Source organism: Cryptomeria japonica, chromosome 10 (genome assembly GCF_030272615.1).
Source record: "Cryptomeria japonica chromosome 10, Sugi_1.0, whole genome shotgun sequence".
Lineage (NCBI taxonomy): Eukaryota > Viridiplantae > Streptophyta > Pinopsida > Cupressales > Cupressaceae > Cryptomeria > Cryptomeria japonica.
In genome coordinates this window covers 302,687,488-302,705,821 of record NC_081414.1, presented here as the reverse complement: position 1 = coordinate 302,705,821, position 18,334 = coordinate 302,687,488, and the positions used below count along the sequence as shown (strand labels likewise).

Genomic DNA, 18,334 nt, shown 5'->3' with positions numbered 1-18,334 from the left:
CATGGGATCATTATCTTCAGCTTCGATATTCACACCTCCATGTCCGTCCACTTCGAAAACCATATTTCAGGGTTGTGTTGATCCATACCATGTGCTCTAGGGTGCTCGAGCTATATAAAATTGATAAACATAAATAAACTGTGATCATGATCTCATCATCACGTGATTTATTATGTATATAAATTGTCAAAACGATATAATGAGAAACTTACCAATGGATGATAATCATGTCCACCTTCAATGTGACCATGCAGCCTATAATGTTTCTTCGATGTTTTGATTAGAAGTCTTCTAGTCTTTAACTCCTTACAAATTTTGCATGGACAATAACATTTTCTATCACCTTTTCTTTTCAAGTTAGACCACAATCTAGCAATTGTCTCCTTATTTTGTTGTTCGTTGATATTGTCTGACATGGTCTTTCTTCACAGGCAAGAAAATAGAAATTATCATCATTGAACAAAGCATCTTATTGAATTTAGATTTCTAGTTTGCTTATGGTACATCACACAACATAGAAAACAAGAAATACTCAATAAATAACAGGATTCATTGATCTAGTATTATCACAATCTGCACTTGGCCTTCAATATTTTCTTCTCCTAACATTGTTTATCCATTACCTGTCAAGTACAGAATTCTAAAACCCATGGCTATTAAAATACATAAGACAACATTGTAGCATCTTATAATCATCTATTATAAAACCAAAGCACTTGGGAGTGATTCTTTTGTTTGTCACAGTCCAGGAAAACGGTGTCTACTGGAGCCTTGAATAACTGACTAGAAATATTTTTAATTCCTTTTCTTTTTCCTTCTGATTTTTTCACTATCACTTCCATCCTCTGAGTCAAATGCCCTTGCCCTTTTATTTCTTCTTGTTTTTTCATACTTATTGTCATGCTTTGAATTATTTTTCTTTCTTGGTGACTCCTTACTGCTCTCACTGTCAGTTTCACTCTCAGAATCTGAGTCAGATGTATCAGAATCTGACGAACCTAATGAACTAGAAGAATCGTCATTAGAGGTAGATTCATCTGACTCAAGAATAGACTTTTGCTGCTGCATTACAAGCCTTGGCATATTCTTCAAATACTCACGTAAACTCTCTGTGATACCACCAAAACCAATAGAAGTAAAGAAATTGATAGCAAACCGTGAATTTTTGGGATTGTCCTTTGGAGAAATTGAATCAAAAGACTCATGCATTGTTGGATCGTTCAACCTTTCATTAAGCAACAATATACCAAGCTGCTCTGCCAGCTCCTGCAAGAGAATCTTTATAAAAATACGGGAAGAGGAAGTAGTATCTTCCTCTGTCTCACGTATATAAGCAAGACAATGCCATGGAAGAGATTTGTGCCAAGCAAGTGGGCAAAAAACTTTGCAACATTATGCAGTTTATTTGTTTCCAGTTTGTGTATCATATAATACTGTTGTACAAAACACTTATCGAAAAATTCCTCATAAATTTTATTGATCATACAGAATCTTTGCCCAAGAAGACCATAATAACGAAGGTATGTTCTCTCCAGACTAGGTTCAAGATTGATCTTTAGTAGCTTATGACCAGCTTCCTCAAAATCAACATTTGACATGATTGTCAAATAAATTGTACGTCTTAAATTGACCAAGTTTGTCTCTGTCTCATCCTATATTCTTAGTGCTTCCTCACCTTCCTCTTCATCATCATCATCATCATCATCATCTGAATCATCACCTGAATCATTCTCCCCTTCTGCTTCATCTAAACAAGCATCTCCAAGGATATCTTTCTTCAGTTTTTCATAGGTTGCCTCATGCTCTAAGAAATCAAGATCTGGCTTGAAAACAGCCAAACCAGCTTCTTGATCAAGTTCATCTTCTAGGAAAACTTCATGTGTTAACTGATCTGGATGCACAGCTGGATGACCCTCGAACTTAGCTTTGCGAAATGCAAAAAGGCCTTCAATTAAAAACTGTACTCGTTTGTCAATTTCCCCCTCATGAAGAATACCTCTAAATCTTTCAAAAATCCCATAGAGACCTTTGGGTGAAAGGTCTTGCAACAAAGAACCACATTCTTTCACAAACCCAACAGCAACCTCTACACTATCATCTGTGGGGTTCTCTAGTAAAAGGGTGAGAAGTTCCAAGGCAATGATCTCATGTGCAACTTGTTGATTCACTAAATGAGCTATGAATTTGGCTGCTGCTATCAACATGTGCTTGTCATTGCGTTTGTATGCCCTCTTAAGCTACAAAATAATTCTTCACAAAAGCAGATTGCCAACTTCAGGAAATTTTGTATTTACCACAGCAACCAACCCAACAAAAACATCTGTAAATCCAGGGGATGCCATTTGGGATTTCATACAAGACCTACAAAATAGACCCCTCCCACGGATAAGATTCTTTGCAAACAACTCTGGAATGATGTTCTTGATGTTAGATGCATTTACCTTGTTTACTAACCCATTGATACTCTTCTGAAGGGCATCCCATGTCAGGCGCTGGTATTCCACATTGCTCTTGTCTTCCACATCTTTCATCATTTGAGCCAGCTTAAATGGGGGAATGTAAACACCCCCACTTCTTCCAACACCCTTCTCAGCTCCTCTTACAACACCCTCGCCATTCCCATTCTGAGATGGAGCAGACACAACACCAGAAGTTTTCACTTCCACTGCGTCTCTGTTCCACTTGTTTCTAGACGCCCCTTTACCACTTAATTCGTGCTTATTTCTATACATAAACCCATCAGGAAGCATGAGTTTTTGCATATAAGCTCGCCCAAATATTTTACAGTTATTTTTCATCAAGATTCCCTCAGGAGCTGGCAGATCCTGCTTCCATACTTTAAATTTTTTTTCCTCAAAGGACAATCCTAAAAATCCATGCATTGCAAACAACTTTTCACACCTTTGTTGGTTGTGGTGGCGTCACAGAGAGTTTACATCAATAAATGAAGAACATGCCAATGCTTTTAATGCAGCAGTAGAAGTCTATCTCTTATTCAATATCTCTAGTGAAACCCCCATGATCTTTTGTTGGAGTAGAATTTGTTGTATTCTAGAAAGGGTCTTGTCCTTTGTTGATGGGATATTCATCTACCTCAAGAAATAATTGTTCTTTTCTCCAACAAGAAGTGGAACTAAATGAAGATCTAGCACCATGAAATGAATCCTCAAAAGGATTACTATAGTTAGTTTTGGTAGATAATGATCTGGGTAAAATACTAATGTGGCTTTAGGAAACATTATGTACTAGCTTAGCATACTCTAACAACTTTGGTGCGACATGCTACATCCAATTAAGTCTCCATCGGTATCTCTATTGTGTTTATGGATTGGGATTCAATGTACTCTTTTTATACACAGATTTTGCTTTCAATTGAGGAGGTTTGTATGTACTTACTTGTCTTTCAATTGTATCCCTATTTCAAGAATTTCTTCCATCAACAAATCATTTGTTGTAAGTTGTACAAGTGGAAGCTTGAACATGCCTTCCATGCTAGCCTTGTTGATACGTTCAACACCATCTTGTGCAACAAAACTTTAGAACTCCACTATTTCATTGAAGAGTGAATAGTAGGGACAATCTAGGACACTTACAAAGGTTTTGCAAGAAAGATAAATAGACCTAAATATTATGGCTTAATAATGATCAATAGGTAAACAGATAAGAAACTCTCAATATCAAAATGACTTTCTCAATTGTATTTACTAGAAATGGATAGATCTGCTAATAATGGCTTTATGACTGTATGTCAACTTTAGACTCAATCCAAGAAGAGCTAGAACTAATATGCAATATCTAGATTTATGATCTCTATAATATAACAATCCCATAATTATGTTTCCATGCATCTATATGACAACACAAACATCATGCTAGTGTTCAGCCATAGCAATTGATATCCTAATTATAGAATGTGAAATATGCACATAACTATGAATAAAGATTAAGAAAAACAAAGAAAGATGCTTATTGCAAACATAAATGACTAATGGACAAGAATTGAATTCACTGTAGATAGTTTTGAATATCAAATTCACTTATTTGTGTGCATTTAGTAACTCATGTACTTGTGGCCAACCATTTATCTCTTTCATAAATTAAACACTTATTAATAACATTAAATGGCTGAGTAATTATGTTTTAGTTGAAATTGAAAATAAAATATTTTATTTCGGGACAGCTCACCCTATTCCCTATCATATTTTAGACTCTCAGTTTTGTTAGTAGTGGTTTGATGTCTTTGGAGCTGATCATTGCATTTCTTTAGTTACATTTGTCAGCGTACTCCCAGCCTGTGCCAAAATGGGAGCTTTGGAACAGGGTATGGACATCCATCAAAGCATAAAAGATAGAGGAATTTTGTCAGATGTAGTTGCAACTGCTCTGTTAGCATGTATGCAAAATGTGGAAGCATAGACAAGGCACAGTAACTGTTTCACGGATTGCCTCAAAGAAATGTGGTTTCCTGGACTACAATGAATCCCGGATATCACAAAATGGATTTGTTGAGAAGGCTTTAGAAACTTTCAAGCAAATGCAATCGGCAGGTGTAAAGCCAAATTCCACGACCATTGCTACTATCCTCCCTGCCTGTGCCAAAATGGGAGATTTGGAACAGGGTATGGACATTCATTTAAGCATAAAGGATAGAGGAATTTTGTCAGATGTTGTGGTTGCAACCGCCCTGGTAGACATTTATGCAAAATGTGGAAGCATAGACAAGGCACGTGAACTATTTGATAGAATGCCTGAAAGAAATGTTGTCTCGTGGACTGCAACGATTGTTGGATATGCACAAAATGGATTTGTCGAAAAGGCTTTAGACACTTTCAAGCAAATGAAATTGGAAGGCATAAAGCCAAATTCCACAACCTTTGCCAGCATCTTCCCTACCTGTGCAAAAATGGGAGCTTTGGAACAGGGTATGGACATCCATCAAAGCATAACGGATAGAGGAATTTTGTTAGGTGTTGTACTTGCAAATGCCCTGCTTGACATGAATGCAAAATGTGGAAACATGGACAAGGCTCGTGAATTGTTTGATACGATGCCGCAAAGAGATGTGATCTCATGTGAACAATCAACACGCACGTATACGGGAGGAAGGGATTGCTGCTACAAAATTGAACGCTCGCTCCTCAATCACAGTTCTATGGTTTTATGAGATTAAACTAGGGCAATTAACCACCACATGTATATTTTTTGCAACATGAAATTAAAAACTAGGGCAATTTGAATCTACCTCCTGCGCGAGATTGCAAGCAATGCCACAAATGCCTTTGACGTGGGTTTGATGTTCTTGGGGGTTGAAGTCGCCACAGACGCCTATGCGAGAAATTTGCAATACAAATGAATTCCCCTCTTCTAATTTTTAAGTAATGGTCGTTGTCGTCGGAATTACGACGAACTCGAGCACTTTTTTGGAAAAAAGAAAATTCTCATTGCTAATGCCTTCCTCGTCCAAACCAAATGGGAAAATGTCATCGGAATTACGACGAATGCGGGCATTTTTTCAAAAAAAATCAAATTTGGCCACAATATACCTTCTCCGTCGGAAACCTTAGTCGGTAATCTAGTCCAAATGTATTAGTGCTTACACACTAGGATTTAATAAGAGGTCATATGTGGTCCTAAGGGGTCATGCATGTGTTAGAACACACGTGTGACCTCTTAGGACCACATATGACCCTATGTGATCCTAAGGGCAATGTCATATGTACACTAGGATGTTATAAGGGGTCATATGTGGTCCTAAGGGGTCACACATGTACAGTGTTAGAACACACATGCATGACCCTTTATGACCACATATGACCCCTTCTAGGATGCTATGTGATCCTAACGGGTACATGTTGTATACAATAGGATGTTATAAGGGGTCATATGTGCTCCTAACGGGTCACACATGTGTTAACGCATGCATGACCCTTTAGGACCACATATGACCCCTTAGGACACTATGTGATGGACTAAGGGGTATTTCATTCACACTAGGATTTTATAAGGGGTCATATGTGGTTCTAAGGGGTCATGCATGTGTTAGAACACATGTGTGACCCCTTAGGACCACATATGACCCCTTAGGACACTATGTGATGGACTAAGGGGTATGTCGTTCACACTAGAATTTTATAAGGGGTCATATGCAGTTCTAAGGGGTCACGCATGTGTGTAACACATGCATGACCCCTTAGGAGCACATATTCTTGACCCCTTAAGACAGAAATGTATGTGATCTTAAGGGACCAATATGTCGTACACACTAGGATTTAATAAGGGGTCATATGTGGTCCTAAGGGGTCATGCATGTGTGGTGCAGGAGCACCTAAGGGTTGAAATGCCCTTGGGCAGTTTTGGCTTGTGAGACCTTCCAGTGGTCATGTATATACATAAGGACTCGCTCTAGTCCATTGGTTTAGTGGTTTGTTTGCAGTTTTTGAAGTTTTTTCTTTATCGGCAAGACCTGCCCCGATTGGCAAGTCCTATCCCGATGAGGTCGCTAGAGCGAGAGAAGTTGTATCGGGTATCGGCAGGAGTGTTTCACTCCTACTCCGATGACCCAATAGGTCGTTGATGGTGGAGTAAGTTATTATCGGGTATCGGGATGAACCGTCTCAAGTTACCTCAATGACCCGATGTGTTAGCATTGGCTTGGAGCGGAGCCATCGGGATCGGTGGGAGTAGTTTCAAGTTACCCCGATGACCCAATGAGAAAGCATAGGCGTGGAGTGGAGCCATCAAGTATCGGCAGAAGCTTTTTCTTGCTACACCGATGACCCGATGAGCCATCGAGTATCGGCAGGAGTTGTTGCACGCTACATCGATGTCCCGATGGGAGTTATCGAGTATCGAGGAGAATGGTTTCTTGTTATCCCGCGGACCCGATAGTAAAGTGCTAGTCGAGGAGAGAGTTATCGGGTATCGGGAGGAGTGTTTTCTTGTTACCCCGATGACCCGATAACAAGGCGCAAGCAGAGGAGGTGGACATTGGTGACATCAGCCATCGGGTTAACATGTTTGAAGACTTCTTGATGACCCGATAGGAAGTGTGGAGCGCAGAAAGTCGACATCAGCTATCGGACGAAAGGATTTCTTGCTATCCCGACGCCCGAAGGGAAAAGTGTGAACCATCGGAAGCTAGGTTCTGAGGCTACGTCGATGCCCGTTATGAAACTGTTTTTCAGTTTGTAACCATTTGTGTTTCACGACGGATGGAATGTTTAAAAGACCCAATGGGCATTTGTAAAAGGTTGGATGTTGGATGGTTGAATACTATAGGAAATACATACAGTCTGTTTTCTGGTTTTCTTTCGCTGTGTATTGTACTATCTTGTTTTGTTAAGTTTTTCATTACAGTTTTGTAATTTATGTTTCCTTTTTGTTGTTGATTTCGGTGTTTTGAATTCACAATGTAAATATGGCTTTGTCTTGAACCTCCACCGTGGGATCCACGCAGCCATTGGAGTTCTTCAGGAAGAGCCAAAAATATACAGTAAGAGTAGAGTAGTAATAGGGGGAAACCAGGAAATGGCAATCGCCATTTCTACATACTGAGCCTAGCCAAGCTTGGTGATAGTCCAGCTAGGTTTCAGTAATTTGAAGGACATGACTTGCAGGGGAAGGAAACTGCTGAGAGTTGGGAAAAGGTCTAGAAGGCTACAAGCCTGAAAACGAGACATTGTGGAACCATAAGGAAAATTTTGCTAAACCAAACAAGATGGGTGGTTTTGCGAAGAGTGAAAGAATGTGTGTCCTTCACCCTTACAAGGATTTAGTGAACAAGCTTACTTTGTGAGCTTGAGGAAGGTGAGTTAAGCAAACAAATGGTAGGAAAGTCCTTAGAAGTCTAGAGGGGTAGACTTAAAACCCGGAAAGGGATAGGAGCAAAACATTAAAGAAACCTATTTGATGGTAAACTAGGTAGCCTCCCTATCAATGTGTTAGAACACACATGTGACCTCTTAGGACCACATATAACCCCTTCGGACACTATGTGATCCTTAGGGCAATGTCGCATGTACACTAGGATGTTATAAGGGGTCATATGTGGTCCTAAGGGGTCACGCATGTGTTAGAACACATGTGTGACCCCTTAGGACCACGTATTCAACCCCTTAGGACATTGTACATGTGATCTTAAGGGATCGTATGTCCTAGACACTAGGATGTTATAAGGGGTCATATGTGGTCCTAAGGGGTCACACATGTACAGTGTTAGAACACACATGCATGACCCCTTATGACCACATATGACCCATTCTAGGATGCTATGTGATCCTAAGGGGTACATGTTGTATACACTAGGATGTTATAAGGGGTCATATGTGCTCCTAACGAGTCACATATGTGTTAACGCATGCGTGACCCCTTAGGACCACATATGACCCCTTAGGGCACTATATGATGGACTAAAGGGTATGTCATTCACACTAAGATTTTATAAGGGGTCATATGCGGTCCTAAGGGGTCACGCATGTGTTAGAACACATGTGTGACCCCTTAGGATCACATATGACCCTTTAGGACACTATGTGATGGACTAAGGGGTATGTCGTTCACACTAAGATTTTATAAGGGGTCGTGCATGTGTTAGAACACATGCATGACCCCTTAGGAGCACATATTCTTGACCCCTTAGGACACTAATGTATGTGATCTTAAGGGACCAATATGTCGTACACACTAGGATTTAATAAGGGGTCATATGTGGTCCTAAGGGGTCATGCATGTGTTACAACACAGGTGTGACCTCTTAAGACCACATATGACCCCTTAGGACACTATGTGATCCTAAGGGCAATGTCGTATGTACACTAGGATGTTATAAGGGGTCATATGTGGTCCTAAGGGGTCACACTTGTACAGTGTTAGAACACTCATGCATGACCCCTTATGACCACATATGACCCCTTCTAGGACGCTATGTGATCCTAAGGGGTACATGTTGTATACAATAGGATGTTATAAGGGGTCATATGTGCTCCTAACGGGTCACACGTGTTAACTCATGTGTGAGCCCTTAGGACCACATATGACCCCTTAGGACATTATGTGATGGACTAAGGGGTATGTCGTTCACACTAGGATTTTATAAGGGGTCATATGTGATTCTAAGGGGTCACGCATGTGTTAAAACACATGCATGACCCCTTAGGACCACATATGACCCCTTAGGACACTATGTGATGGACTAAGGGGTATGTCATTAACACTAGCATTTTATAAGGGGTCATATGCGGTTCTAAGGGGTCACACATGTATTAGAACACATGGATGACCCCTTAGGAGCACATATTCTTGACCCCTTAGGACACTAATGCATGTGATCTTAAGGGACCAATATGTCGTACACACTAGGATTTAATAAGGGGTCATATGTGGTCCTAAGGGGTCATGCATGTGTTAGAACACACGTGTGACCTCTTAGAACCACATATGACCTCGTAGGACACTATGTGATCCTAAGGGGAATGTCGTATGTACACTAGGATGTTATAAGGGGTCATGCATATATTAGAACACACGTGTGACCTCTTAGGACCACATATGACCCCTTAGGACACTATGTGATCCTAAGGGGAATGTCATATGTACACTAGGATGTTATAAGCGGTCATATGTGGTCCTAAGGAGTCACGTATATGTTAGAACACATGTGTGACCCCTTAGGACCACATATTCAACCCCTTAGGACATTGTACATGTGATCTTAAGGGATCGTATGTCATAGACACTAGGATGTTATAAGGGGTCATATGTGGTCCTAAGGGGTCACACATGTACAGTGTTAGAACACACATGCATGACCCCTTATGACCACATATGACCCCTTCTAGGATGCTATGTGATGCTAAGGGGTACATTTGTATACAATAGGATGTTATAAGGGGTCATATGTGCTCCTAACAGGTCACACGTGTTAATGCATGTGTGACCCCTTAGGACCACATATGACCCCTTAGGACACTATGTGATGGACTAAGGGGTACGTCGTTCACAATAGGATTTTATAAGGGGTCATATGGGGTTCTAAGGGGCCATGCATGTGTTAGAAGGACCATATATTGTGACCCCTTAGGACCATATATGACCCCTTAGGACACTATGTAATGGACTAAGGGGTATGTCGTACACACTAGGCTTTTATAAGGGGTCACATGTGGTGCTAAGGGGTCATGCATGTGTTAGAACACGTGTGACCCCTTAGGACCACATATGACCCCTTAGGATCCACTATGTGATCCTCTATGGTGCTAAGGAGACGTATAGTGTCATCAGGGGCATATGTGGCCCTAAGGGGTCATGTTGTGTGTGTAATAGAATGTGAAAAGGGGTCACATTGTAGAGGATTTATTTTGTCTAATTTGTTTAAATTTGTTATCTAAGTTTTATAATGTTTTTTTAAATTTAAATTTATTAAGTTTTCTAACGTTTTAATTTATTATATGTAGATTTGTAAAGAAATTCTAATTTGTTATTTTTGCTAAAGTTTTTCTTAATGTTTTTCTAAGTTCTAATTTACTACCTTAGTTTTCTAAGTTTTTCATAACATTTTTTTTTTAAATTGAAAAAAAAATACATATACAGTTATTTAATTTTAAAAACAAATTGACATTAAATCAAAACATGAAATTTTGAAATGTTTTTCTAAAATGCTGAAAAAAAATAAATATACAATTATTTAATTAAAAAAATAAATTAACAAACAAGTTATTTATTAATTTGTAAATAAATTTAATAAAAAAAAAAAACATTATTAAACAAAAAAAAAGGTTATTTTGTGCACCTGAAATAATGTAGGTGGAAAGTTGAAAGGTGAGGCACACTGGTTGCTGCAGACAAGGCACGGTGACGTGGTACTGACGTCAGGTTAGCTCTAACCCCCTCTGGACACAAAAAAATACAAATTTGAAAATGACAGTTTAACTGTCATTTTCGATTTTTATACAAGTTTTAAAAAAACAATTTAAAAGTGGCTTCGATCGAACCCACAAACCCACTTGGGGTTCGATCGTACCCGTGTCCGATGGTGGGTTCGATCGAACCCTGAGGGGGGCTCGCTCGAACACCCCTAGTTCGTTCGAACCCCCCCCTAAAAAATTCTCCACCTCCGTCAATTTTCTTCATTGGCAAAAGTGGGAACCATTAATGTGGGATAGCCCTTTATAGTCCATGATATATGGCTTACTGTAATATGGTACTACCATGTAGTTATTACGGGAGGCATATAACAATGCTACTTGTGACCTTTATTTCAAGAGTACAAATTCTCCACCACTAAGCCAACTCGGTGTAAAAGAAAGAATAGAAAAAAAGAGGAATGTCCTCAACAATCACCATATGCAAAAGGGAACATGGGTTGTGCAAAGAGGGTTGGTGAGGAGCTTGTGTATGCAACTTAGGAGGGTATCCCTTGAAAGTCATCGATAGTTCATTCGATCTAAAAGTCCCTCAAACGTTCCTCTTTAGATGTTGAGTGTGGAGATGAATTTAAAGGCTATGTGATGCAAAGTGGGTTCATGCTATTTGGTAGAGAGCCATATGAAGCAAATGCAAAATGGTTGTGGAAGGCAACGAATATCTCATAGATCAAAAAGTTGGGCCTTTGCGTATGTGGAAGTTGCTATAGCTATTTAGATTCAACAAACAGATTGCATGCTGAGCCAGTATAGCTAATGGAGCAAATTATTCTACAAAGAGGATTCGAATAAAATTAATTTGAAGGTTACTGAACAAAGTTTACTTAATGATGGGATACAATGTATTCTACAAAGAGGATTCAAATTAAATTATTTCGAGGGTTACTGAACAAAGTTTTCCTAATGATAGGATACAATGAAAAGCTTATAATCCAAATGCTACTGCAGGGCCTAAATTTCACACTAGACCTGTGTTCACCTAATGATAGGATACAACGAAAAAGTGTATAACCCAAATGCCACATCAGGGCCTAAATCTCATACTTGACCTTATCTGTCAAACTTTTTTTTTAGTGACGGTTATTCGTTCAAACTTGCCTTCTAATAACATTGTCTTATTTTAAAAACATTTATCAAAGATTATATTCTCTAATTCTATAGAGTTTTTTATGGTCTCGAAATTTTATATAAACAACTTTTTATGGTCTATCTAAGATTTCCCCTTTCATATGATATGCCTTCCTCGAATTTTAAATAAATTTTATGGCAAATAATAACTAAAGACAGTCATACGACCATCATTTTAGACCTTACATAAAAATATTGAATGAATGAACGAGTTTTAATGACGTCCACAAGACCATTAGTCTATGGGACCAAGAGCATCATTGTTAACAATTTTAAGTAAATTTTCGTTGTCAACTCTTCTATTGTGGATCTTGATCAAGAAGCCCGTGGTTTTGTGAAGTCTTGCCTGCTCAAATAGTTTGTTTAGGCTGCTTCCCTTCAAATTGTCCTCATATCGTGTACAAATATCCTCATATGTTGCACACTCAAAGATGAAGTGTCATTCAGTTTCCACCACCCCTTAATTGCAGAAAAGACAAGTTCTTTCATCCTACTCCTAAGGAAGTGACCATCTACCCGTCTCACATCTAAGATAGTGGGACCCAGTTCTGATTTGTGCAACTAGAAGCTTAGACTTTCCCTTAATTGCTGCACTTAGGTAATCTTTTTTCATCATGCTCCCCCAAGGGATTGAACTCTTTAATATAATGTGCTTTGTTTTGACAAACTTGCTTTGTCTACATGGCAGTTATAAATTTTTTAAACACAAACTTTTTTTATCTCATCATTATTGTTGGGATAATCATTCCCTAATAATACTTATAAGGGTAATTTTTTATTGTATTTTCTTAATGACTTTTCTGAAATTGGCATTTAAGGGTTGTTTGATGGAGTCCAAAGGAAACAAAAACGATTTGGAAAATGATAAGATACAGTTTATTTGGCTGACATTATAGCAGAGAAAAACTTTGAGACCTGTAACAATCCAGATTGTTTCGAACAGTTTGAAAATAATTGACACTGATATGTTGTAGGCAATCAAAGGGAGTAGCCACAGCCCTACTTCAGTACATAACCATGGCCACATTACAAACATGTGCATTCACCACTTGAACAGATACAAATGCATTCTCACATTTATGCCACACTAGATGGAAACTCAAACCAAAAATAAGACTTGCAAATCCTTTAATGCCCACTTCAATCTCAAATAAATATTCAAAGCACACGAAACTACTACCAATTACCCTCCCAAGCTCTGTGCACAGTATACAGACAAGACTTCCACCTTGGTGTACAAGATGAGAGAAAAACAATAGGCCAGTGATGAAGACCTGTTTGCTTCTTTCGATCAGAGACTGGAAAGATGGGACCGAAATCTGCAGACAGGGAGGGTTGATCCTGAGGAAGCCCAGAAATATATGAACATTGTCAAAGAGAAGCGGAGAAAAAGGTTTAGAGAAGCCTAAACAGGCAAAATTAGTAGGTAAGGCTAAAATATTGCCTTATTCTCTGGTTGAAGTTGATTATGTTGTTACAAAAGAAATTGGAAGTTGGCCAGATCAATCGGATCAAGCAATTGGCAATTAAAACTATGCGCATATTAAGCATGATGATGGGATGGCCAAGCTTTTGCAAAATCAATCTTTGTATTTGGGAATCGGCCAGCCATTATTTGAGTCTGTATGCTTAAACTGGCTTAAAACACAACCCTCTTCAATTGTTTATATGGCATTTGGAAGCTAAATGCTTTCTTCTGAAACAGGAGGTGACAAATTAAGTTGGGATTAAAAAGCAGCTAGTAGCCCTTTCTGTGGATGTTGCAATCGCCATGTGAGGTTGAGCTGCCACTAGGAATCCTAAAAATGTATTAAAGGGAGAGCTTGGTGGCAGGAAAGTGGGCACTACAGACAAAATTTTGTCTGATCCATTAATGAAGCTTTAGTGAAAGCCATATCAAATTCAAATACATGTAAGGGTAGTATCGTGTTTATGGTCAGTAATGTGTTTTACAGCTTTCAAGCCATTGATTCTAACTATAGCTGTACCTGCAGAAACACTTTCCCACATAAGGTAACACCTATTAGCATAATAATTCTGTATTATTTACAGATTATAGGACATCTCCAAAAATCACAATCAAGACAACTTGTGGCAAATATAGTACTTAGAAGACTGCCTTTCAGGAATTGAACCTTTTGTTGGTGTCATTTATCAATTATGCAACTTTTTTTGCATACCATTACACGCTTATTAATAAGTATGGTGACACACTTCTAGCAAGTTACTAGGTGGACCTTGATTGGGGTATATGAATGAAATGCAAGCTGGAGTTGCAAGAGAATGCTTTATTAGCTCCTGCTGTGCCGGCAGGACACTAACGCATCGGTTAGATGCGATGATTATTTTGCGCTGTCCAATGAGAATCATTTATTTTTCAACTTTTCATTCTTTACTAAATGTTTTGATTTTACAAAATTTAATAATTCATATAAAATTATTTATTCCAATTTTCATTGGAACCTGCTGTTAATTTTATTTACAAAAAATAAAATTTAAATTGCAAACAGAAAGTTCTCGAAACTATGAAATATTCTGGAAACTATGAAATTAAGAAAAAAAAAAGTCAGAAAAAGAGCTGCCATTAATGACTAAACCTGCAGCGCTCCCCAAACCTGCACTTCCTTTCTGAACAACAGCGCACATTGCACGCTTCTTCGGCAAGGCAGAGGTGAGCCGCTGGAGAATCGACCACAGCTTCTTCTTCTCCTCACTCCACCTAACGATGGCCCTCTTGAATTCGCATTTCTCCACCCATATTTTGAGATGCGGGTACGGCAGATTCCTGTAGCTGCCATGGTTAACAATCATGCAAGTGAAATTCAAACCCTCACTTTTCAAAGCACGGATGCCCATGCTCCACCGAGCAAGGAGCTTCTGGTCATCCAAATCCCCCAATTTCTGGGCGTGGCGAAGAGAAGTGACGATAAATCCGGGCCTGGCCTTTGCATCCAAAAAACATTGAATGAAGGGCTGGTCACTGAACTCCCTGAGGACGCACTCACCTGCGCACATAGAATCGGCCTCACTGGGAAACAGGGGTGCCGAATCATGCACAACCCTAGCTCTACGATTTCTGTTCCTTCGCGGCTCTCGTCATAGAAGACATCGATGAGAAAAGACGAGGGTTTTGAGGGTTTGAGTTTAAAGTGATAGTGATTTATATGTCTGCTTTCCTCGATTTGCGTTATGGCCTGCCTGAAGAAACACAACCACTTCTTGAGAGGCATTTTCGACAAAATCAAAGAAGTCGCCATTTTGGAGTAGAATTGCTCCCACAGGCTTCATCTGCAAGTGTTGCCTGGGCTTTATGTCTGACAAATCTAGCAGCTCCGCCGATTGGGGTTTTGATCCCTCTGCTAAACTTTCTGTCATTGTTCTGTCACTTGGAGCTAACAATTAATATGTTTATGGCTTAATGAGCTGGAAGAGCTATAATTTATTGCAGTAATGACGCATTCAATGGCTCGGAATTCTATTAGCAGCCTCTGCTCAGAGTTTTCAACATAGGCTACCTGGTTTTTGATCAGTTATTATTATTTGGAAAGGCATAAAGCCTATAGTTCCTTGCTTCTTTATATATTTCTTCATTATATTTTTAGCATCTGCACTAGAATTTCAACAAGTTTTTGCTGCATATAAACTCAATAGCTAAAAATTACGCCACTAAATTTTGAGGCCATAAATCCAGTAAGGTTTCCAATATTTACAACTAAATTCTTTTCCTCCAAGTGAGGTTTTCAAAAAAAAATTTAAAAATCGACCATTTACTTTCACAATAAACACTTCCAACTCCCTTTCATTATGTTATAAAGGAAAGCAGGGTTTAACCAATGTGATGTCTGCTATCTCGAAAAGTTATAGATCAGAGAGAGAATATGAAACTGAAATAGAGTAATAATGGCGGATGCATAAGCCAACAAGCTGCTGCCAACACCACTTTTCGAGCCAATGCCTCCACAAACGACTCATGCCAGACACCCCCTCCATTTCCAGCCTCAGCCTGTAGCTCGTTTTTAATCAGCATTAAGCTTCTAATAGAAGAAGAAGACATTTACAACCTCAAAAACAATACTCTGTTAAGCTTGACTTATTGGAAGCAACTACTTAAAAGTTTCAAGAGAAAGACCGTCAATAAATTAAGCAGATTCAACATTAAATCAAAGCACCATTTATCTGCAAACATGTCCGTGAGTTTTCCAAACCTATGTAATTTGTGATCTTTACTTAGTTGATACATAATATACATAATATCAAATATGTTGAACAAAATTTAACAATTTACATGTTTTCACATATAAAAGAGTATCCGTTATAGTAGTATTGTGCTGTAAATTATGAAAACAATTATTTATTAGAAGCAGACCATTAATTCTGTGGGGATCAGTGCAGTCACTGCGAGGCCTTCTTTAGGGCCCTAGAAAGAGGAATGAATTTATCCACGTAAAGCTCATTTCTATTAAGCTACTTTGTTGAAAGCCAGCTCTGCAACTTTTTCTAACAACACATTCATGTCCACCCACAATGCCTTGCTGCAGGTGCAACATCCCCAAGGTCTTGAAGAAAATAAAAACACTGCCCCAAACCTCAATGATAGTGCATTCTCTTGCCTCATGAGATTAAAAACCTCCTCTGCCATTCTGCAACTAGAAATAGATGCCAATAACATACCGACAGATTTTTGATTACTTAACTAGTGAGCAAATTTGTATTTAGAATCTTGAGAATGAAAATAAGGACCAAAAGATGACTCCTGATTTGCTGTGAAAACAAATTTTAATCACTATTTAAAGTCTAGCCCTCCGCTATAGTTCCCAAGTCTATATAAAGATATATTCCAAGTCTGGTACCATCTAAATGTTACTATAGTATTGAATAATATAAAATATCAAATACATGACATGCAACAAATAGGGTTATTTTGGTTATCATCAGCACCATTAAGTCTCTACAAGTCTTTCATCTTTGTATTAACACAGAGAGTTTGGCTGCCTCAGGCACAACTGATTTTTGCCTTACAAAAGATAAAGTTCAAATAATGCATCCCGCCTAACACTACAACATAGTCCCATATTTTTCCTCATTAATTTCCAAATTAAAGTAAATCAAATGCTTTTATCATTCTCATGACATCTACACAACAACTTAAAATCTATCGACAGGAACTCGACGCTTTGCATCTCTTGTTTTTAAATAGGGAACTCATTAAGTTTGTCTCAACGCGCTTCCAAATGCATAGAGTTGGAAATAATATTTGAGTTACACAGATTACAAATATAGCGTTTCTCACTAATCAGACACCACGATCACTTTGCATGGCCTCTCTTACTGCCATCAATAATCTGTCAATGATTAATTGCTTTAGTCATAAGCATAAAGATACCTTGAGATTCATCTCGATTCATAACTTGGGATCATGTCCAGAAATAGACTTTTGGATTCCATTAAAATCTGGCATAGTTGCTGTAAATGCTGGACGCTGTTGGTAAACAATAGAGGCAGCACGTATCAAGATGCCAGCAGTTAAACCCCAGATTAAGAATTTCTTGTTTTCAGTTTCATAATCAAAATAGTCAACAGTGTAATTGAAACCCATCCATTCTCTTTCTTCAGATCTGTGGTTCTCATCCTAACAATCAACATAACCATCAAAATATGAAATATTTGAACAGCTATAAAGTGCTTTCAATATGATAATGCAAAGTAAATCTTAAAAAGTTAAATAAGTTTCTATTAGTTTGGCTTGAGCTTAATATATACGAAACATATACCATAAGTACTGTAAGCATTTATATACTCACCTTCAAGAACATCTCGAGGGGTGCATCAAAGATCTCATCTACTTCTCCTGGATTTAGAACTGGTATAAATGACTCCCTATTAGTTAATAATCCAACCACAGGTACAACTCTCAGAAAATGCTGTACAAAGGAAATCAGATTAGACTCCATAAAATTGTGTAAAATTTATCAGCAAATTTTTTAGGTTCTTTTAACTCAATTAACAACCTTGGACAGAAAGGGTTCTAGAGTAGTCATGACTTTGACAAGGGAAGGATCCAAACCAATCTCTTCCTTTGCTTCCCTCAAAGCAGTTTCAGACTCATCTCCATCTCCTTCTTCCATTTTACCTCCAGGTAATGAAACTTCTCCTGTTGAGCGAAAAGTTGGAATATTCATGTTATTATTTAAGGTCATAATTGATATATTCAAATATCAATAACAGGCAACACGGTGCTTCCTTGTGTATTTTAGATCATGTAGGCATAGTCACGTATATGTCACATG

General features: G+C 38.5%; 1 protein-coding gene across 1 annotated transcript in view; it reads right to left on the bottom strand.

Moving 5' to 3' along the window:
• Positions 1-16,987: 16,987 nt before the first annotated feature.
• The window catches only part of LOC131052010 (nudix hydrolase 15, mitochondrial), a 57,333-nt gene continuing 55,986 nt past the window's right edge, over positions 16,988-18,334 (bottom strand). Inside the window, exons 2-4 of the mRNA XM_057986618.2 lie at positions 18,056-18,198; positions 17,849-17,968; positions 16,988-17,676 (exon numbers count right to left, since the gene is read on the bottom strand). Coding sequence (XP_057842601.2) covers positions 17,449-17,676; positions 17,849-17,968; positions 18,056-18,198 — 491 coding nt within the window. The 3' untranslated portion in view covers positions 16,988-17,448. The remainder of the gene's footprint in view (positions 17,677-17,848; positions 17,969-18,055; positions 18,199-18,334) is intronic.